At 42.2% G+C, this 21,864-nt stretch overlaps 2 protein-coding genes and 1 pseudogene across 5 annotated transcripts; 1 reads left to right on the top strand and 2 right to left on the bottom strand.

Moving 5' to 3' along the window:
• Nucleotides 1-417: 417 nt before the first annotated feature.
• On the bottom strand, nt 418-6,208 carry LOC307070724 (peroxiredoxin-like 2A). Of its 3 annotated transcripts, none has more exons than XM_079729335.1 (6): nt 6,135-6,208; nt 3,650-3,829; nt 3,176-3,267; nt 1,946-2,086; nt 1,216-1,380; nt 418-1,102 (listed from the first exon to the last, which is right to left on the bottom strand). In XM_079729335.1, exons 2-6 carry the CDS (start codon nt 3,792-3,794, stop codon nt 1,007-1,009), a joined length of 639 nt encoding a protein of 212 aa, XP_079585461.1. In that variant the 5' UTR covers nt 3,795-3,829; nt 6,135-6,208; the 3' UTR covers nt 418-1,006. The 3 variants fall into 3 exon arrangements, with proteins under 3 accessions (XP_079585461.1, XP_079585463.1, XP_079585462.1); XM_079729337.1 differs by having other exon boundaries at nt 3,650-3,698; nt 6,135-6,193; XM_079729336.1 differs by having other exon boundaries at nt 3,650-3,706; nt 6,135-6,183.
• A 999-nt stretch (nt 6,209-7,207) lies between these two features.
• Nucleotides 7,208-9,713, bottom strand: LOC307071277 (peroxiredoxin-like 2A; annotated as a pseudogene). Its single transcript, XR_013812792.1, has 6 exons — nt 9,680-9,713; nt 9,274-9,463; nt 8,854-8,945; nt 8,464-8,604; nt 7,860-8,024; nt 7,208-7,532 (listed from the first exon to the last, which is right to left on the bottom strand). The product of XR_013812792.1 is annotated as a peroxiredoxin-like 2A (transcript).
• A 4,869-nt stretch (nt 9,714-14,582) lies between these two features.
• mat1a (methionine adenosyltransferase 1A) lies at nt 14,583-21,043 on the top strand (the record flags this gene model as incomplete). Its single annotated transcript, XM_079729073.1, has 9 exons — nt 14,583-14,649; nt 16,022-16,099; nt 16,624-16,746; nt 17,172-17,284; nt 17,791-17,934; nt 18,947-19,072; nt 19,766-19,858; nt 20,080-20,262; nt 20,906-21,043. 9 exons carry the CDS (start codon nt 14,583-14,585, stop codon nt 21,041-21,043), a joined length of 1,065 nt encoding a protein of 354 aa, XP_079585199.1.
• Nucleotides 21,044-21,864: the final 821 nt, after the last annotated feature.

Raw genomic sequence — 21,864 nt, 5'->3', positions numbered from 1 at the left:
TCTGGCTAGGCATGAAGTTCTTCCTGACCTTAAACAAATATGCTACAGCAATACGAAGAGGTCTTTGATAGCAGATCTGTATTTCCAAGAATACAATTTCTTTTCTTTTTTTAAATCAAGGGAAACATTCCTTTACATTTAGTAGGCTTGCTTAATCTTAAGAAAAACAAGTCTCCTAGAAGACACCTCTACCCCAAACAAAAGGGCATATCTTGTTCAACAACAACCTACCTTCAGTCAACAGAAACAAATCTTTTAGAGATTGTTGATGGATCTGTTTTTTATATATTATGATTAATGTTGAAGGTATTTGCTCAAGGCAAAATGTCCCTTGTACTGTGCATTTATGTTTCAAGTGCTTGCAATGTCTGACGCGTGTAATACAAAAAATTCAGACAAATGAATTAAAAAGCAACATTGTAAGTCTAGGTGTAGAGTTTATTGGTTGACAGGCCATCCAAACAGGCAGAAAACATCTCTCCCACCAACTAGTGCATCCCCCGTCTGCAGCAGCCAGAGCCCCTCGTCGGCATGGCAACGGTAGTGAGCCGGTGTGTGGAAGCATCCAACCCGCTCATCTCCTGAAGAGTTTAGAGTCCGGTTTTCATTATCACACACAGGCTGACAAGACCGTCCGCCATGTGGACTGCAGCCTGGGTACCCAGCACAGGCGAATAATAATTAAAATAACTAATAAGATCTGTACCAAGTGTAATCCAACATATGCTGTCATTAGAATCCCATATTGCACTGGTTTTAAGGTCACAATACATGCAATTATATATTAGAATTAAAACATAAAATGTATTTTTGGTTCCATGATGCATTCACAGTGTGGTAAAACACTGTCAGGTTTCAACAGCTTTACTTGCCAATGCAAAATTAAAACACCTAAATCAAAACCAGATCAAAATTCAAGAGCCATGTAAAAAAATTAATTACACTGGAATTAAATAAAGATTTTCCTTGCCCGCTGCAATTTCTCTTAATTAAATTGAACTTAAATCTATTTGGCAGTAATGATCTTCTTCACGGCTTCTAGAACATCTGCATTGTTAACCTTGTCCCCAAACTCTTTCTCACGGTGTTCTAGAAGAATCCCCTGTAACACACACACACACACACACACACACAGTCAGTTCACCATCACTAAATCCACAAAAAATACATGCACTTGCGTTATGCCGGATTAACTTTTAAATTTGATTTGCTAACCTGGTCTCCGGGCCCAATGACGAACACGCCACCCAGGATGAACCCCTCGCCGATCATGTTGCCCTGGTGACCCCCTCTCCGGGCTCGCATGAAGTTCTGCCACACCCCCAGCCGGAAGAAACCCATACCACCCATCTTCCTCTGCAGCGGTCCGTAGAAATGTTTCTACAGGGAGGAAGGGGGTGATTAGATTTCCTTGATATTTGTCATTGTTTGAATTTCTGAGGAACAACATAGGAGAGGCTTTGACTGCATGATTTATTCTCAACAGACAAGGTATCACCCACGTACATTCTTTTCATTTTTGGAAAATACATTTGATGAACAGTATGAAGTTATAGATATAATGTACCTTCTCATCTAAGTAGATTGAGTGCCCCTTCTCATCTATGTAGATATAGTGTACCTTCTCATCTACATAGATATAATGTACCTTCTCCTCTTCGTAGATATAATGTACCTTTTCCTCTACATAGATATAATGTACCTTCTCATCTATGTAGATATAATGTACCTTCTCCTCTTCGTAGATATAATGCACCTTTTCCTCTTCGTAGATATAATGTACCTTCTCATCTTTGTAGATATAGTGTACCTTCTCATCTATGTAGATATACTGTACCTTCTCCTCTATGTAGATATAGTGTACCTTCTCATCTATGTAGATATACTGTACCTTCTCCTCTATGTAGATATAGTGTACCTTCTCATCTATGTAGATATAGTGTACCTTCTCATCTATGTAGATGTCCCCAGCAAAGTGTGGTCTAAAGTCCTGCAGCTCCGTGCCGATGTCCTCCTTCACCACGGCCACCAGAGGGACCCCGAGCTTCTCCAGCTCAGGCTTCAGAGAGGACAGCTCGGAGGCCTCCTGCGAGAAGATACACGAAACAAGAAGGAGATAAGACGATAAGTCAGGGACACTTCTTGAAATGATGGTGTTATGTAAGAGTAAGCCGCTGAGGCTTAAGACGAGTTCACACAAGCCGTCGGGAGTCAGACGGCCACATTCCGTCCACTGCCTACGTGTGGCAGAGAGCGGAGAAAAATTAACCCACTGCTCTGGAAGTGGGAGTTCAATGAAAAGATACAACAGGAATAACCTGACTCGCCGCATGTGCATTTTCTGAAGAAAATGCCAGTGGTTGCGCCAACTTGTCGCGCGCGCCACATTCTGCGAGCATGGTGACATGCTTAGGCCACCGAGGCTAATGAGTGAGCACTCCAAGTCTCAAGTCTCTGGGCTGCTTTGAAGCCGACTTGCGGTTGATCAAACTATTGGGCTGATTGTTGTGGTTTGGCCGTGAGTTATGGTGCCCCTGTCGCCAAAGAGGTCACTTTTTGGAGGCCTGCTTACACGCAGTTTCTATATGTGTACCATGTTTGACATGGCTGAGTTGTTTGCCTTCGGAATGTTTGAAGTCAACGTTTTCTTCCCCATTGACCCCATTGACTGATTATAAACAGTAGCTTGGTGAGCACCTGCAACAGTGGTAATTTGAAATTGACCCTGTGATGTCATTTTGTTAGCTATCTACACAACTCCCACCTCTGGGGTTCGCTGAAGCAGAATTGGGATTGGTTGAATAATGGCGGCTCATTTGCAAAATCGTAATTTCAAATAAAATCGGCCATAACTCTGCCATTTTTAAGATAATCAAAATCATAATAATACCATAAGGTTTGGCAGTAATAAGGAGTATTTGGATAACATTTTCAAATAAGTTCCAGATACCAAGTTTCTGTCAGTTACAGAAATTCAAGAAAGTCTGGCAGAAATATTTTCAAATGTATGTGGCATTAACATCACCGAACTAAATGTGTCGCTAACTACCTTATGTTCCTACTTAATAGGAGGGCGGCCGTCATCGGTAACATGTTGAGATTACACATAGTGATGGTTGGTTAGCCACAGCCTGTGTGAACTCGGTGCTAAGCCTGACTAAGTAGCCTAAGTCACCTCTCTGCACAGAAATCACCCAGGCCGCCGGACGGCCATGACCACAGCTCCGCTGGTCTCCCACAGGCTCTTGGCCTTGATGACCCTGCCATCTGTTGAGGTAGAGAAGAACAAGACAACAAGGCCCTGTTTAGGCTCGGTTCCACATGATATCATTATTTGTTCAACGGTTCAATGGGTACGTTTTTCCAGAATGTTGTGAACTTGCGAAACATCCCGAGGGGGTTATATGTACAATCTTTAAAAATGTGCAGGAATCTACCAAACTACAAAAAAAACTAATTCTTATGGTCACGTGTTCAGGTCAGGTACAAACAGCCAAGTAAACTGTTTCTGATTTTCCTTAAAGTCCACATACAATGGTCTCTTTCCAGATATTTGCACGCTATGTAATCTTGCATTAGTTAGAGAGAACGGGATATGACCATAGACCAAAGTCCAATTTTGATGTGGCGCTATAAAAATGTCTCTAACCTTCTGTGGTGGATTGCAGGTCTGCATCCTCCAGGTACTCCATCGATGCCTGTGCAACTTTAGACAAACACAGATCAGTGTTTGCAAAGAAGATGCCCACTGTCACTGCTCCGACTGCCCCCAGACCCAGAGACCACACTCCCATCCCCAACAGCTCTCCCTCCAGACCAGAGGATAACACTGGGAAAGGAAGGAAATAATAAGTGGAATAAATTATTTTGTTTAATAGAAAATTTACATGATGATAGATTACTGCCATCCCTGGCTGTGACTCGTGTCTGCTATTCATTCCCTTGTAGTTTATTCCCCTGTCATGACATGGGAAGAGGCCAGGCAGGTTTCTTTCAATTGAAACTATGTCTGGAGGAGAAAAGGGTATTTGCATTATTTGTCTACCTTGGTGAGATGTTATGGTTAGGACACACCCATGTCATATTTGCAAGTCAAACAATTACGAGTAAAGGTGAAGTCTACATTATTTTCTTTCTTTTTCTAAAGAAAATAGAAAAATTGACCCAGGCAACTCAGACAGAAAGTCAGAAAGAGCTTTGTGTTAGGGGAAGCAGGTCAGGGACATGCTTAACTTATACTACACTAGAGAGAAACAGGGTAACGTCTTGCCTGAAGTGGGTTTGTTTGGCTCAGGGATGGCTGTGGCTTTACTCAGGTGAAAGAGGGCAGTGTGGGCCCTGAGAGGGCAGGGGCCCACTGTGGCTGGGGACTGGCTCATCGGAGGGGTCCCTCTCATAGTTAAGGCAGGGTAGCGCAACAATAGTTTACTTCTCAGGGTGGCGGAGCACCGAGACAAGGCCAGCGCCATAGATAGTGTCTATGGAATGCTCTGGAAAGGCTGGAAAAAAATATATATGATTCTATTTCTAACAAAACTGCCAACAATTAAGTCAAACAAACAAGTCAGTAAACCGTGAAAACCAGCTGGACCGGCCCAGCCATCAGGAAAGAAACCTTGACCAAAAGCCTCAAGTTTGCCTTCATATTTCTGGTTGATATATAACCCTTACATTCCATTAGTTGTTTCTCTGTTCCAGGTTCTTTTAGACAATAAATTGTGTTTGCGCAAGTATCAAACATCAATAATTCTATAACCCTTTGGGGATAAATACAGTGCTCTATGTATATTTATCAATATATGTATCTATCTATCTTTACACTGGACAATAGAAGACAAATCTGCGTATATAATCAAATATGCAAGTTATAAAGTCAGATAGTATTCACATACATTGGCTATTGCTACACCATAAAACATCACAACTAATAAAGAAGCACATTCAATGAATTAACTCAGAGAAACAATAAGAGACTTTCATATGAACAGCAATCTAATAATAAAAAAAAAATCGAACTAATCAATTAACCAATATAAATGTGTAAGCGGGTTACTAACTTGCTGATGCCTCCGTGGTGCAAAAAAAAAAATCCGTTTTAAGAAGTTTAATCAAGGTCCAGATGGAGTTTAAGCCCCCTTCAAGAAGAGTCCTCTACAACGCTATGGCGAAGTTCAGCCCGTGGAGACACTTGTATGTAACTGCAATACCAGGGGCTGCAGTTTCAGGACCGCAGTTCAGGGACCTATTTTTTCGTGACAATGGCTTCGGGACACGAGTTTATTTTTTCCTTGGATGGCGAAGGAATCTCATGAGTATCTCAAGACTCATTCGCGAAAACGTGATGAAACACGCTTAACCATATCTATATACACCTAAACGAACCCTTGCCCATACCTTAATTTAACTCACCTCTAACCTAACCGTAAACGTCTATCCGGCTAAAATTAGCAATTTTAATGCAGACCTTCACCCAAACGTTTTTTCAACGCCACCCTATGAAAATTAACTCGCCTTCGCCAACACCTAAAGTGTGAATGATTTAAACAAAACAAAAAAGAGGGTCCCATGAGTGCGGTCCCAGGGGTGCGGTACTGAAACTGCAGCCGCAGGAGCACATTTGCGTAAAGAATAAACAACGATAAGAATCGACCAATTGAAGCGGAAACCTTTTAGTTCACAGCAACATGCTCAAGGATTTGATTGTGGCTCAAAGTGTCAAACATATTTAAGCGAATTTCCTCATTGATACATTTTACGACTAATGTTAACTAGTACCTGGACTGAACGACAGAATGTGCCTACAGTCCAACATCATACTTCAGCTGCGACCTTGATATGTTTGTTCTTCTTAAATGTAACATTCAATGCTAATCACTTGTACACAATCACGGGCATATCATCCTGGGGGCCTTCTCGGCCATTAAACAGATTATAATGTTATGAAATAAAACCTTATGCCAGTTTTAGTATATCTGGTAGCGTCACACAGTTGAGCTTTATCTTTACAGGCGCTAAATAAGATAACGTTGGCGCAGCTACATGAAATGATCTTAGAGCCAGAAAAATACAAATTTATTTAAGTTTTTGTGCAGTATTATATACGATTACAGCTGTAGATGAATGCAGCAACTCACAAAACACGAATGGTAGAAGAAACGCCGTCCGTCAAAACCATAGGCTAGCCAAAACAGAATTCACCTGAAGGCGTACTAGTCAATCTATTCTAAGGGAAGAGTAGTCGATCTAAATGGCAGGATCAAATTACCCAAGACTCCATGAATAAACAAATCTTTAATTATTGTTTGTATTAATTATACGTACCACGCTGCTATATGGAAATTATTGCAAGCAGTTATGTTCAAATTCTCTGAAAGAAAATAATCCACACAAATAACAGGCCTTTTGACGCCCGTCGTTGAATTCAATAGCTCTACCATTTCTAATCAAAACCATTTAAAATCGTCAATAATATATACCTTTGATTCACCATTCAGTTGACATTTGCCTTTTTGCCTTTTGACTCCTCAAAAATAAGTGACCATATATTTTGAGTGTAATGTATCAATTAAAAGTGTAGGCCTAGTCAAAATAAGTGCCCTTCAATATGAAATTCATTTCAGGCTAATCAGATACTTTAATGAGCAGATTCTAGGTAGACTTGTGAGGACACTGGGGATTGAATACCCTTGTGCTGGTAGTCAAGCACACTCACAAGGCTTTCAAGTGAGATCTAGTTTGTTTTTGTATTGTACTTCATATATTTTGTATACAGAACATTCATTTTATGGGTAAGATGTGTCTGATATATAAAGACATTTCACTTGTGTTTTTGGACAGAAAAAATTGCATGACACTCTCGACAGTTGATGATATATCTTTATGCAATAACCTTTAACTGTTTATGTTATGCATATTTGATGAAGTCTAACCTTACTGGGCTTTGTGTGTATAGCTATCAGAACAGTCCCTCTTAGTTTGGGAACTACTCTTCATTAAAACACAAAGGACTTAACCACAAACCAAAACAAAGGTCAGATACATCGACAAACAGTTAAAGTGGACATGGCATTATAATTTTATAATTAATATAATTATCATAGTTATTATAATTACTATTATTATTTGTATTATTATTAAGTATTTATTCTAAAATATTTAATAATAGTATGTAGCATAGTCATGCAATGGCATGTAAACATGCCCATTAAGAAAAAGAATGAAACAACTTTACAACAGGTAAACATTAAAGGCACTGATATATATTTCAAGGCCACCCCTTGATTTTTTTGCTCACTATTTGAGGCCCTACAGAGAAAGTGAGATAAAGACATAATCAAACCTACTATATACATGCTCCAAACACTAACATAATCAACAAACTAACTACAATAAAGCAAACAGTCCATTATTCAGCGTTGGAAGCTTCTTTTGCCAGGGCTTGGACCCTCTGAGATCTGACGGGCCGCTCTCAGTAAAGCCAGCAGATTAACCTTATCCCCGAATTCTCTCTCGCGGTGCTCCAGTAGTACACCCTGAAACAAACAAGATGAACAGAACAACTACAGCCATCGCTCTTCGCCTTTAGATCAGAAACTGATCTAAAGGCAGGATCGTCGAGTGGTTAGGGTTGAAAGGTAACCTAAATGTCAGTAGCCTAAGCTGAATAGGGCATCCTTGAGCTACATACCTCACCTGCCTAACTGCTCCTTAAGGACAAGTATCTAAATTCCCTGTAAGTCGCATTGGAAAGCTTGAGTGTGTTTGTGTGTGTCTGTGTTTGTATGCCTTTGTAACTCTCTGTTGGTATTCAAAAGGTATTCAAATAGTCACAGCTGTAATTTTCATATTTCTATTTGTACCTGATCTCCAGGCCCGATAACGAACACTCCCCCCAGGACGAGTCCTTCTCCTCTGAGGTTTCCCATGAAGCCCCTCCGGGTGGCCCTCCAGAGGCTCTGCCACACCCCCACACGCAGGAACGTGGAGAACAACATCCAGCGCTCTCGAGGGCCGTAAAAGTTCCTCTAAACCCCATGAAGACAAAACACTGGGTTATTTTTCCGTCAGTTTAGTTATTAGTTAGTTAGTAAGTTATTTCTCTGGATGATTAAGGATTGACACCCACACAAACACACAGACACACACACACACGATACATGTTAAGAAATGTCATTAATGTGCAGGTAGGTGTTTGACATCTTGGTTGACGATGCCTACAGGTAGAGGGGAAGGAATGGGGTTCGAATCCAGAACCTTTCTGCTGGGACTCAAACAATATACTTGACTTTCCCCCCCTGAAAGCTTCATCCATTCTCGCAAATGAGTTTTAGAAGGTCCTATCATATATATATGTGTATATATACACATATACATATATATGTATATATACAAAATATATATATATATATATAGAGAGAGAGAGAGAGACAGAGAGAGAGAGAGAGAGAGAGAGAGAGCGCAGACCTTCTGATCCAGGTAGACGTTCCCAGCAAAGTACTGCTTGAAGCCGTCCAATTCCCTGCCCTTGTTTTCTTTGACCACAGCAAGGAGAGGGATGTCTAGTCCCTGCAGCTGGGACCTCAGAGAGGAGAGCTCAGAGGCTTCCTGGGTAGTGAGAGACAAAGAGAAGGAGAGAACAAGAGAGAGGGAGGGGGCCGCTGAGACAGAGATATATAGAGAGAGAGAGAGAGACATAGAGCAAGAGAGACCATTCATTTAAGGTTATATGTACCGGGATGTGTAGGTAATTAATTAATGTGGCTTAGTCCTAAATTATGTACATTTATATTGAAGTAGTAATGTAGTAATAGTGTCGTCTTGTGGCTGTGTGCTTGAATGGGTTTCGTCACGTGCCTCTCTGCACAACAGTCATCCAGGTCTCCGCACCACCATCACCACTGCCCCTCTCTTCTCCCACAGAGACTTGGCCTTGTGCTTCTCATGGACTGAACACACACACACATAAAAAAATAACACACACACACACAGACACACACACACACACACACATACACACACACACATCATGTGTGATTGTTTCATTATCAAGTCTAGTTAGTTTAGACACAACTCTTGTGGCTAGTCGATGCAGATTTATAAATCAGCCTTACTAATCATTCATTTAGCAGACACTTTTAACTATTAATTAAGTGACTTAGTAAAAAAGAAAATGGCATTGGACATTGGACCCTGAACCTTGGAAGACCACCTCGAACCCCCTAGCTACCCCGACTACCCTGCCCCTTTAGCAATAGTGAATGTTGACGGACTCACTGCCTCCGGTGGTCTTGAGTTCTGTGTTCTCCAGTACCTCAAGCTGGGCCCAGGCTGGTTTGGTTAGGAACCGGTCAGTAAAGGAGCTGAGCAGCTCCAAGATGAACAGGCTAACTGCCTTCAGGGTGGACGTCACGGTTACCATTCTCTCTCCTCTCTACTCCAATGGTGTACATTCATCAGGATACAGCTATAATCATATCACAACATATAATGTCTTTAACAATTTACCATCCCTCTCCATAAACATCTGGTAATTTGGAAAATAAATAGCGTTAATGTCTCATACCCTCTATTCAGTAACCAAAGAGATTATTAAGCGTTGGAAAGTGATTATTTCATCTTAAGTGTTACTTAAGTGTAACTTTGTGAAATAATAGAGCAATGAAACATATTTCTAACTTACCAGTCTGTGCCTCCCAGCTACTAACATAAGCAATATAACTGATCGGTTCTGCTTTCCAAAAAGAATGTGAAAGCCTTTAATACCTCCCCAGCCCAATCACACTCTTACATCTCTTATGCAACCATAATGTGAAAGGCTTTCTGTTTGGGTCACTGCAGGACCTCACTTATGTTTTTGTTGAGCACCAAGCACAGAATATCAAAGAAGATTTAGGCCCATTTATTAATCGTTGTTGATGAAAACCCACACTTTAACAAAATTAGAGAGGTCGAGAAGGAGAAAGTTTGACTTTATTATCAATTGCATAGAAACAATTACAAAACCTGAGTTTGAAAATAACTCCTGACCTGGCATCAGGCCGCAGATTATATTCCCAAACGGTGTGGCTTTCCCGTCCATGCACGGACCGATCACAACACTCTATGCATTGGCCCGAGATCTTTGACCCCTCTGTAGCCCCCATCCCAGTTCTCCATTACTGAACATGCACTTATCCTCCATCCCTGAGTTTTCAGTACATTACAGTGTAAAGGATTTACATCTGAAACAATACAGGGTAAAGAAGATACATCTTAAACATAACAGTAACTTTAATATCATATGTAGGTCAGTAAAATATGTGTGATTAAAATCAACTCGCCTTTTTATTAATTAAATTGATAAAGAAAAATACATAATAAACCACATGTGTTTATGAGATGAGCCATGCATAATGAAAGAAAATGAATCACTTTGTTTTATCTTAAACAATACTGACACCTTCATGACAAACAATGACATTGCAGGCAGGTTGATTTTTCAAGTGAATTTATGGATTGTACGCTTGTAAAAATGACTACGTAGGCAATTTGGAGCCTTTTGGAAGACTACGGTCATGCACAATGAGTACTGTGCAAGGGTGTTTACAGATAGAACAGCTTGGGAATCCAATCATTTAATTCAGGCCGGATTTAATTATTAGACATACTTATTACAGACCGACGACAGCCCCAGATACGGGAGTTTATTTTATATATATTTAGCTTTTCTTTTCTTCCGAAATATGTTTTACAACAACAAATATTATGAAAATGTTTCTAAGATAAACTACTACTCTACCTTTACTTACATACAGAAGAAAGTTATTCAGTACCCTTTCCAACATTCAACATTGCAACATCCAACAATACTATTTCAGAAATAATTAATCAGGATCCCCTATTGCACTGACAGCAGAAATTGCCTAGGTCTATAGGCTACTTCTAATCAAGACTTAATTTACCCTAGCATCCATATTATTTCGAACCAATAATAACTGGGTTATGCCCAATGCAGGGCTTCTCGAAAAGTATTTCCGTTGCATCATCGTAGTACTACAGTATTTCACCAGTAGTGGGACGACTACATTCATTGGATGTCAAACCTGCTGCTTGAGTTTCAACCGGCTGAGGATAGCATTTCACACCCAGCTGCTACGTTCCCTCTGGTATCCCAGTCTGGATGTGTGAGTGTGTGTCAATAGATCGTATATTACCTTCTCAAACTAAAATACATTATAGCCAAGACATTTTTTTGGTATATGGCTACGAATCAAGTTTGTTTGATCGTATTCAGCATAGATTAAAAAATACATTCTGTTGTAATGCAGAGAGGAATCTATTGCCACCGGCGTTCATCACATAGATGAATAGATAATTTATTATGAAGAACACAGAGAACACAAAGTACACAAACACAAACACAACAGCACATGAAACATAAGGTGGTGAGTTTTTTCAGGGCAGTGATGGCAGCATACAAAAGTAGTCCTACCCTACCACCCTAGGTAACTAATCATTTTAGCTCCAACGGATAAAGGCACATGTGTAGACATAAGTTTGTAACTCTTAGTTAGGAAACGAGGCTCATTGCTATATGCATGTTGATTTTGTTTATGCCTTGGTAGTGTTTGGGAACAACATCCAATCAAAATAAAGGATTTGTACCCCACCCCACTTTGTCACTTTCAGGGATTGGTCACCGCTCCAAACGCCCCTCGTGCACATCCAGCCAATCAGAGAGCTGGTGGGTTTACTCCGAGGTCGTGACCACGGTCACTCTGGCTGACCTCATCATCGTCAATCTTGTTCAGTAGATTTGAATGTACTATCATTATGTCCGTTTTGTTTGTTAAACAAGCACAACTCAGCAGTGTGAAACATAAGGCCATAAGCAGGCTTGTCAGGATATCGTGATTCTGAGGAACAGTATATTTCAGTCAAGCAAAAAGTTATAAAAAAAGAGTCTTGGTTGCTTTGCAGGCAACATGTTAACCTCCCCAATAACTAACCTGGTTATTAAGCCTACACTGAGCATGACAGCCAGTTGGGACCGGTACATACAGCAATGATAGAAAAAAAAGAAACAGGGTTAGGTGTCCTTGGACTTGGATAAAGACAAACATGTGTGGACATTTCTCTTGAATCCAGAGAAAGGAGGCCACTAGTTTGAAATCCGACCAGCTGCGTCTGGACACTATAAAACCAGTAGCTCCATTAGAGGGGCCACCTACATCACACCTGATGGCTCTTTACTGGTTTTCCCACTGTAGTGCAAGGATTAAGAGGCAAAAAAACAAACATTTTCTACACTATTACAATTGCATTCACCCTTTTCAGTATACAGTATTCAGTATTTAATATACACATTACAAATCCACCAATCTTAAAGGTTTCAGGTCCATATATGGGACACCAACATATGGAAATGTCCACGACGACAAGTAATAATATTAAAAAATCTGCAAATTAATACTTGTCTATCTATCTTGGTTATCCGTCCAAATGTGTAGATGTATGCTGGGTGAATGGTGTAAGTAAGTACATATTTGTTTTGAATATTATGTGACCGGTCATATTTGCTGCAAAATAAAGATCACTTGCAGGCTTTATCAATCTGTTGCTTGAATGCTGTTGCCGTAGTTGAAGGTTTTGAACTTTAAACGTTATGCATTATGTTGGGGGTTTTTACAAATTCATCCGTTTATGATGACCTGTTTTGACTGATAATGGCATTTGGGACTTTGTATATGTAAACCAGCAGGATCAGGCAAGCAGATAGTCTGTTGAGGTTCTGGCTGCTGATTACAAGATTCTGAAGCAGATGTTCAACCAAGCAATACAGTTTAATCTAACAGTTAAACTGTAGTGGATGTGAATAGCACAGTTAAACTACCAAAAATACCAGTAAAATATTATGTGAGGGGGAACTAAAAGATACAAGAATGAATCAATGATTTGAAAAACGTCTATGCTGGTTTGCTTTAATTTTATGACGAATTCTGATCTATTTAGAATAATGTTATAGCATTATAATCCAACCCAAACCCTTATACTAACCCTATCCCTATAGCTAACCTAACCTGAATATATATCAATCAATAAATAGGATAATACATCTTTTTTTAAAGGAAGCTTAGTAGGTCTCTAAGCATCGGTATTACTGGTTGCCTCAACAGTCATTGTTTCCAGTTGTTGCCACGTCAAAGCTCCGATGTTATCACACACCTGACACAACCAGAATGATCTTGTTGGCGATGGATATAGTCCCCCAGTAAGTCATTAACAAGCGTGACATCAGTCCTCTCTCTGTCTCCTAAGGTAACTTCATTCCTCCGACTGAACCAAGAACTTCAATTTAAATATTTTAAATAAACATAAGAATGACTGACATATTTATAAAAAAACAAACAAGTGTTGTTTACACTTTAGAGATTGCATTGAAAGCTTTGTGCTACGTTGTATATTGTGGGTGTATGCCTAATGTGTTCCCTGGTATATATGACCGGGAGGTGAAGGCAAAAGTTACGACATAACTTCCGTTGCACAATCAAGGCAACATTACTTGAACATTCCTATTTATGTGTGGAACCAACACTTTTATAATTGTGTATTTTGAATACATCATCCTAAATGCTGGAGACAATATATTGTGCCTAAAAACCATGTATGCCCCATTTTATCTCAACTCATTGATATAAGTTGGTCTATTATCTTTCAAAATAGAAAAAGAACAGGTTGCATCATTTTTGTATTCTGTGGTCTCTCTCTCTCTCTCTCTCTCTCTCTCTCTCTCTCTCTCTCTCCCCCCCCCGTCTCTCTCTCTCTCTCTCCCCCTCTCTCTCTCTCTCTCTCTCTCTCTCTCTCTCCCCCCCCCCCCCCCCCCCTCTCTCTCTCTCTCTCTCTCTCTCTCTCTCTCTCTCTCTCTCTCTCCCACTCCCCACAGACCGCAGATCAGTCACAACAGGGGGCTCGTGGTTGGATGGTTTGTAAGGTGGTGGTGGAACCCAAACTAAAAGTGTTCCAGGGACCCACCCGTGGAGTGACCCACCATCTTAAGTACAGCTGACATGTGGGGTGCTGTGACCCCCAGCACTACCCTATATACCCCCACATAACGTGCTCACAGGCTGTGTGTTCCACTATTTAAAACCCCCCTCCCCGGAATGGTCTATTCCATGGGTCCACATGAAGCTTGTGTTTGTATGAGTGTGTGTGGGGGGAGGGAGTGGGGACGGAGTGGAGCTAGTAGAGTTTGTGTGTGTGTGTGTGTGTGTGTGTGTGTTTGTGTGTGTATGTGTGTGCATAGGGGCACGTGTGTGTATGTGTTTTCTCCTGGCCATATATAGGATGATGTGCACCGGGCTCTGCATTGGCAGCAGAACTTGAGCTCGTCCCCTTTTCTGTTTGTATCTCTATCACCACTCTCCCTCTCTCTAGTTCTCCCTCTCTCTCTCTCCTGCCCCCCATTCAAGATCACCTGCAGGAATACAAGGGAAGCTCTAGTCCTGCTCTGCTCTTTTCTACTGGACCTTCTTGCTGGGAGACTTTGAGTGTTTTTTTTTTTAAAGCTGTGTGTTTTGAGAACCTGGTGAAGCTGAGACAACATGAGTGATCTTCTGGAAGATGGGTCCTTCATGTTCACGTCGGAGTCCGTGGGGGAAGGACATCCAGGTGACATACCTGAGATTTTATTCTCTGTCTCTTCAGGGTTCCTTGTTGTGTTTACGCCTGATATTATACATAATGAATTGACATGAAACTGGTAACACTTACCCATTTCTATGTGTGAAAACAAAGAATGATTGACATAATATCTTAAAATGTTGCCCTATGCCATTGCATTGTATACAAATAGGTTCAGATTATCCCACTGTTCCGCTCAGATTGCAGTAGCATTTATAATATATTTACAAACCAAAAAGTGAAATACATATAGGTAAAATATTTGAATGGGTTTCTCATCCTTGAATGACTTGAATGGTATTCCATTGATGGAGACGCAACTGTTGAAGACGCATGTGTGTGTTTGTGTGTGAACTATGAGTGTGTGTGTGTGTGTGTGTGTGTGTGTGTGTGTGTGTGTGTGTGTGTGTGTGTGTGTGTGTGTGTGTGTGTACTACGTCCCAACTTACTCGCGGGCAGCTGTGCCCTATGAGGGTGGGAGGTGGTGTGGGGTTGCACAAGTTAGCAATAAATGTGCAAGGAACTCAGACCGAGGGTCTCCCTAATACATCTTCTGTGTACACCCCCTTCCAACAGCTGTTGGATCCAAACAAACCTAACAGAATCAGAACAGGGGAGTTTATTAAAAGTCTTTGTTATTTTATTGTGGGATGAACTGTAGTGTCAACCTACTGGCTGTTTGTAACTCTGTATTACAGCCTGCACTGGCAGTCGCTGCACACTGAGACGGCTTGGCCTTTTAACCAATCAGAACACTTTAAATGCAGCCTGCCCTCTGCCATCTGTGTTTTTGCGACATCCCCGGAGAGTGTGTCATCGTACACAATCCCATGCACGAAAGTTGAACATTTGCTAAACTATCAAATAGGCACTTAGACACAAGCTAAGTGCCTATTTGTTGCATGTTGTTTCTGATGTAACCTGCACGCTGCCTTGCTTCAGCAGGGATAGACAGACAGAGAGAGACACACACAAAGAGAGAGAGAGAGAGCGAGAGAATGAAATAGATAGAGCGATGAATGGAGGGGTTAAGCATTGACCCAGTGCCCCCCATCACACAGACACACAAAATACAACCATAGAACCTGGAAAGAAGTCTAAAAATACCCCAGGGCTGAAACCCATCAACACGAATGCAGCGCATAAACGCGCATAAACATACCAACATCGTTTTCAGATCAAAAATTGGTCCAATCCAGCATTATAGGCTGGATTTACCAGTCAAACCTGCATTCATACTTGTTGTTAAGTCCCATTGTACTATGGGCTTACTGCGTCTAAACAGCTCTCGGTCTTTACAAATGGTGGCATTTGGTTCACTTATATCAATGGATCTCTTTCATATTTCTCCTGTCCACAGATAAAATCTGCGACCAAATCAGTGATGCTGTCCTGGACGCCCATCTGAAGCAGGACCCTGATGCAAAAGTAGCCTGTGGTAAGAAATGAAGTACACATTAGCAAAAGTGAAGGATGGTACGGAGCTGAACAAAACTCACTCACAGAGGTTGTTCACACTATTTTTTGTGTTCTGTAGCAACCTTTGGACACTTGCAAGATAAAGCCTTTCTGAGCTCAAACCATTGAGCATGTCGGTGTCAAACAACAATCCATAAATCTCCATGTCCCATAATGTCATTGCATCAAAAGGCCTGCAGATCCCGGCAACTGAGAAACTGACTCCTGACGGTCTGAGTGATGCTATAGATAGTCAATTGGTGGCGGCTGTTTGGGCTGTTTAAAGCCCAGGCGAAAGCTCCTGGATTTAAACTCCTAAAGTCCACAGCTTCCTGTAAACATCTTTGAGCAAGATGCCCCCAACTCCCTACCTTTAATGTAAACAAATGTGTTGAAAAATGTAAGTACGGAGAAAAAAAGGTAACTGTAAATTCCTTTGGATTAAAGTGTCCACTTAATGAATGACTAAATAGCGTGATTGGATGTTTCCCCCCCTCCCAACAGAGACGGTGTGTAAGACCGGCATGGTGTTGCTGTGTGGAGAGATCACTTCCCGGGCCAATGTGGACTACCAGAAGGTTGTCAGGGAGACCATCCGGCACATCGGCTATGACAACTCCGACAAGGGTGAGGAGAAAGTGACCACGAGGATGAATCACATCAGGGGTGGAGGAATGGAAGAACAGGGGGAAGGATAGTGGGTCGGATCGGGAGGGTGTTCGCCACCAGATCATAGGGTACAGGGGTTCGATCCCCCAACGTCCACCTCCTTACCATTAGGCATCCTAAAGCAACAAGTCCCTCACCCCTAGCTTGGTTCTTACTCTGAAATGCATGCACAAATTCGATGCAAATCGCTTTAGTTAAACGACTTGACAGTTCATAGAATACAAAGGTTAATCACATTCTGGGAAAGTTAAAATACTGTACGTAAAAGCTCTTCTCCAGTTGTAGCTCTAACAGTGATTCCCAACAAACAAATCTTCTTCATTCTCTTTTCTCTCACGTTCACCCTCTCCCTTCTCCCCGTTGGTCCTTTCTGTCCTGCGCAGGTTTCGACTATAAGACGTGTAATGTGCTGGTGGCTCTGGAGCAGCAGAGCCCTGACATCGCCCAGGGCGTCCACATCGACAGACAGGAGGAGGACATCGGCGCCGGGGACCAGGTAAGAGCTATAGTGAACATGGACCCGTCTCGTGGCACTGCGGCCCAGGCCCCGTGGAACAGTTGGATTGCAGTTCTCTTCAACCAGGCCTCTGGTCTTAATGCCCTACATCCCTCATGCTACCCCAGTGCCCAAACGCTGTTTAGTTACCACCTATTCTGGTTCACTTTGTTTTGGGATTGTCTTCCTTCTTGTAAAGCTCTTTGTTCCCCAGAAAAGTTGTTACAAATAAGGTCAAATTGTTTTTTTATTGTTATTACGAATAAATCAACATCATGATGGGGGTCGGGATATCTAATTAGTTGAAAGTGGGGGTGGACTCAAAGCCGAAAGGTACTGGGTTCCATCCTCAAATGTCTAGCAACTGAAGCAAGTTGTGTATCCCAAACCTGCTCAGGGCGTATCTGACAAGCACATGAAATCCCTCTCCCGACACCCTAATACTTAACATGGCGATCTAGAGAGTTCAACAAAAATAACCCTCCCTCTGTCTCCGTCTCCGTCAGGGCCTGATGTTCGGCTACGCCACCGACGAGACGGAGGAGTGCATGCCGCTCACCATCGTCCTGGCCCACAAGCTCAACTCCAAGATGGCTGAGCTCCGACGCGACGGCACCCTTCCCTGGCTGCGTCCCGATTCTAAAACACAGGTGGGACTCTTTTTTTGCATGTGTTGTGTTTTGTTTGCGTTTCCTTGAAAAACTGATGACAGAACTTGGATAAGATTCAGCGGCAGTCTTTGATTGTGGCCCCCGGTGACGCATGCGGGCCCTCCGGTAGTTACATAGAGGGACTCTGTGTATCTGTCCGTCTAGTCGGACATTGGAGCAGGGAGCAAATACTAAAAATGAAAACAAAGAGCTGAAGGAATTTAGTCTAATCCTCAAATCCACCAGTGCGCCTTTATTAAATGGCATACAAATAATTGTAATAATCGGATCAGACTATTAAGGCCTGCTTGTTAAACCAACTGTAGTCTGGGTTGGAGTAGGTACGGGGGGGGTTTACAGTGATTCATGAACCTGTTGACCCACTGACCGGCCACTAAGACACAACAAACTTGTCAATGAGTGGAAGTCTGGTGACCGCGTAAAAACAGAAATTCATACAGCAGCAATTATTTTTCAGTTGTGGTCCATAGTGCTGGTGACCCTGTTTGTTGCTTCTGTCTATTGGGTGTGGATTGTAGCAGGAGTGACAGCTGCAGTCTATCACCCCAACACCCCGCCTCTCCACACACACATATACATACACATGCAGGCACATGCACACACACAAGCATACAGGCACACACAAATTCACACTCACACGCACACATACATATATGTGCAATTATGAATCAAGTATTTTGGTTCTACCCTCCAACGTTGGGGTGGGGGGGGGGGGTCATTTAAGTTGTTGTTTTTAGCAGTTTGGTAGTTTGGATGTAAACATTTCAAATGATGAAACTTCGCCAATCTGCACGTTACAATTTTGGCCAAAAAACGTGTTAATTTAAGACTGGCTATATAACCATAGACATAGTCAAACAAATTCAGAGTGTAGTCAGGGCGCCTTTTTCAGCCCTTATCTTTGTCCCCATCACATGTCCAGATGAATGAAGCTCAGGGTAATGAGCGTATGAACAGCTGATGGCTTCTCATTGGTCCTCCCCTCCACCAGGTGACAGTGCACTACGAACAGCAGGGCGGAGCCGTCATCCCCATAAGGGTCCACACCGTGGTCATCTCCGTCCAGCACGATGACTATATCTCCCTGGAGGAGCAGAAAGCCATGCTCAAAGAGAAGGTACACGTCTGTCCATCTGTTTGTCTGTATTCTTTGTACTCCTATACTGTCTGTCATCCTGTCTGTCTGAACTGTCTCTTCTGTTTGACTGATTGATTGACACTCTGTCGGCCCGGTGTGTCTCTCTGTCTGTCAGTATGTCTGTCCGGACAGTCTGTCGACCTGCCTGTCAGTCTTTCTGTTTATATTTCTGTCGGTACTGACTGACTGTCTGTACGTCTGTCTGTCCATCTGTTAGGCTGTGGAATGTCTGGGCTTACAGTGTGGTGTGTTAAGTTAGGGTTATTCAAGTTGGTGTTAAAGTCTTCAAAAGGCCTAAAAATGTAATCTGCAGCCACTCTGAAGGTTACACATTGATATACACATTGAATACCAGATAGAGTTGATCTATGAGCTTGTTGGTTCGACACAGGACCAAGGCTCACATTTCTATACATTTACACATAGTGTGCTTCTCAACTACAATAATATATGATTGGAATTTGAATTTGGTCCAAAGAATAAAAGATTCCAAATGAATTCTGAATAGCATTTGCTAAACAAGAGATGACAAACAGCACCGACTGGATAGGATATGGATGGATTGCAACTGTAGTGTAGATGGAAGGAAACATGTTTAAATCCCCTGTCATCTCGACACACATTATTATATGTTATGAGTTGGGAAGTAAATCTGCATGTTGTTTCTGGCAGGTGATCAAAGCAGTGGTCCCTGCTAAGTATCTGGATGACCAGACCATCTACCACCTGCAGCCCAGCGGCCGCTTTGTGATTGGAGGGCCTCAGGTGAGATCAAACGCACACACGGAGACACACAAACACAAGAAGTTGTTTTTTCATCCTCAGGTTTCCACTTTTAACTGCCACACGGGGGATCAAATATATTTTATTTCAGAGAGCTAAAACATAATTTTTAACGAGTGATTAATATCGGACAACAGTGACAATGATGAAATAATCCATTAACAAATAATTGATATCTGATATAACTGTGCTTTCCTGCTCAGGGCGATGCCGGGGTGACGGGCAGGAAGATCATCGTGGACACGTACGGTGGCTGGGGCGCGCACGGCGGTGGAGCTTTCTCAGGCAAGGACTTCTCCAAGGTGGACCGCTCTGCGGCCTACGCGGCCCGCTGGGTGGCCAAGTCCCTGGTGAAGGCCAAGCTGTGCCGGAGAGTGCTGGTCCAGGTGAGGATACCTCTGTACCGATCAGTTCACCTCTGTCTACTTCACTTTGACTCCACCACCACCACCACCACACCACACTCACATTATTAATCTACGCATGCCATTTAGACGTGCACCTACGATCAGCATTTGTGACTCGGCAGGTGACATACTAATAATTGTAAAAATGGGATCAGACTATTAATGCCTGCTTGTTAAACCAACTGTAGTCTGGGTTGGAGTAGGTATGGGGGGGGGGTTACAGTGATTCCACTGACTGGCCACTAAGACACTCCAAACTTGTCAATGAGGGAAAGTCTGGTGACCGCATAAAAACAGAAAGGCAGTTATTTTTTGCTTCTGTCCATGAGGTCAAGGCAAGTGAATTTAGCCTATCAAAGTCTGATATGCAAATTATATGTAAATAGGACAATGGGTTGACCAAAAATGGAGAAGGAGCATGTGGGATGTGAGGGCAAATTAATACAGGCATTCGCAAAAGGTTTAATATTGTTTATGTTGTTTATGTCCTATCCTCCACCAGGAGGACTAGCTGACCACATTGGATTCCGGGGGATCCTTTAATAAACAAATCAACCAAAAGTAACAATGTTCAACACAAGTTAGCTGTGGTGGTTCACCCTAGCTGTGCCTTGTCTTCCAGGTGTCATATGCCATTGGTGTGGCCCACCCCCTCTCTATCTCCCTGTTCACATACGGCTCTTCCAAGAAGTCAGAGGGAGAGCTGCTGCGCATCGTCAACAAGAACTTTGACTTGCGGCCAGGTGTCATTGTCAGGTAAATAATGATATACGCCATATGTTATTAATAAGGTGGTACAGTATTTTGATACAGATAGGCCCTCTGAAGGCATTGCGGTTTGAATGAACAACCTTTTGCTGAGAGCCAAACACCCTAACCAGTACAACAAGGCCTTTCTGTCATGCATCAGCGAACTCAAACTCCGTTATGTGTGTGTCTGGCAGGGAGCTTAACCTGAAGAGGCCCATCTACCAGCAGACAGCCTCCTACGGCCACTTTGGCCGCCCAGAGTTCACTTGGGAGATGCCGAAGGAGCTAATCCATTAAACATCCCCAACACCTGCCTGGAACACAACCACAACCACACCTTCTTACGGACTACAGCCACAAAGGACTAATCATTCTGTCTTAGTACCCCCACTTCCTACAATCGACATGGTGTATCTTCATGAGAATACATGCGGCAAATGTTAGGGATATAGTTTTAGGTTTTAGATTTTCGGGCTGAGGTTCGCTTCACCAAAACAAGACCACTTTAGCAAGAGAAAGGAGTGGGGGAGATGATGTGCATCTGAGGAGGAGGATGAAGGCTATCCATTCAAAAGCGAGGTCTAAATATTGAGAGACAGCACCAAGTAAAGTTACACAGAGAAGAGCACAAAAAAGAAAGTAAATGTAATGATAACAGTCATCTTATGACCATTTTAACTCTTTTTGGGACGGTTTTCAAACTCAGGTAATACTTGTAGATTTGTGCCTTTTGTCAAACCATATCTCTTATGGTCACTGAAAAGCAGAAATTTATTTATATACAGGGAAGTATCGTAAGCTGTAGCGGTGCTTTAATCTTGTGTCAGGGTT

The sequence above is a fragment of the Pollachius pollachius genome (genome assembly GCF_949987615.1).
Source record: "Pollachius pollachius genome assembly, chromosome: 2".
NCBI classification, from domain to species: Eukaryota; Metazoa; Chordata; class Actinopteri; order Gadiformes; family Gadidae; genus Pollachius; species Pollachius pollachius.
This window is presented reverse-complemented; position numbering and strand designations above follow the sequence as displayed.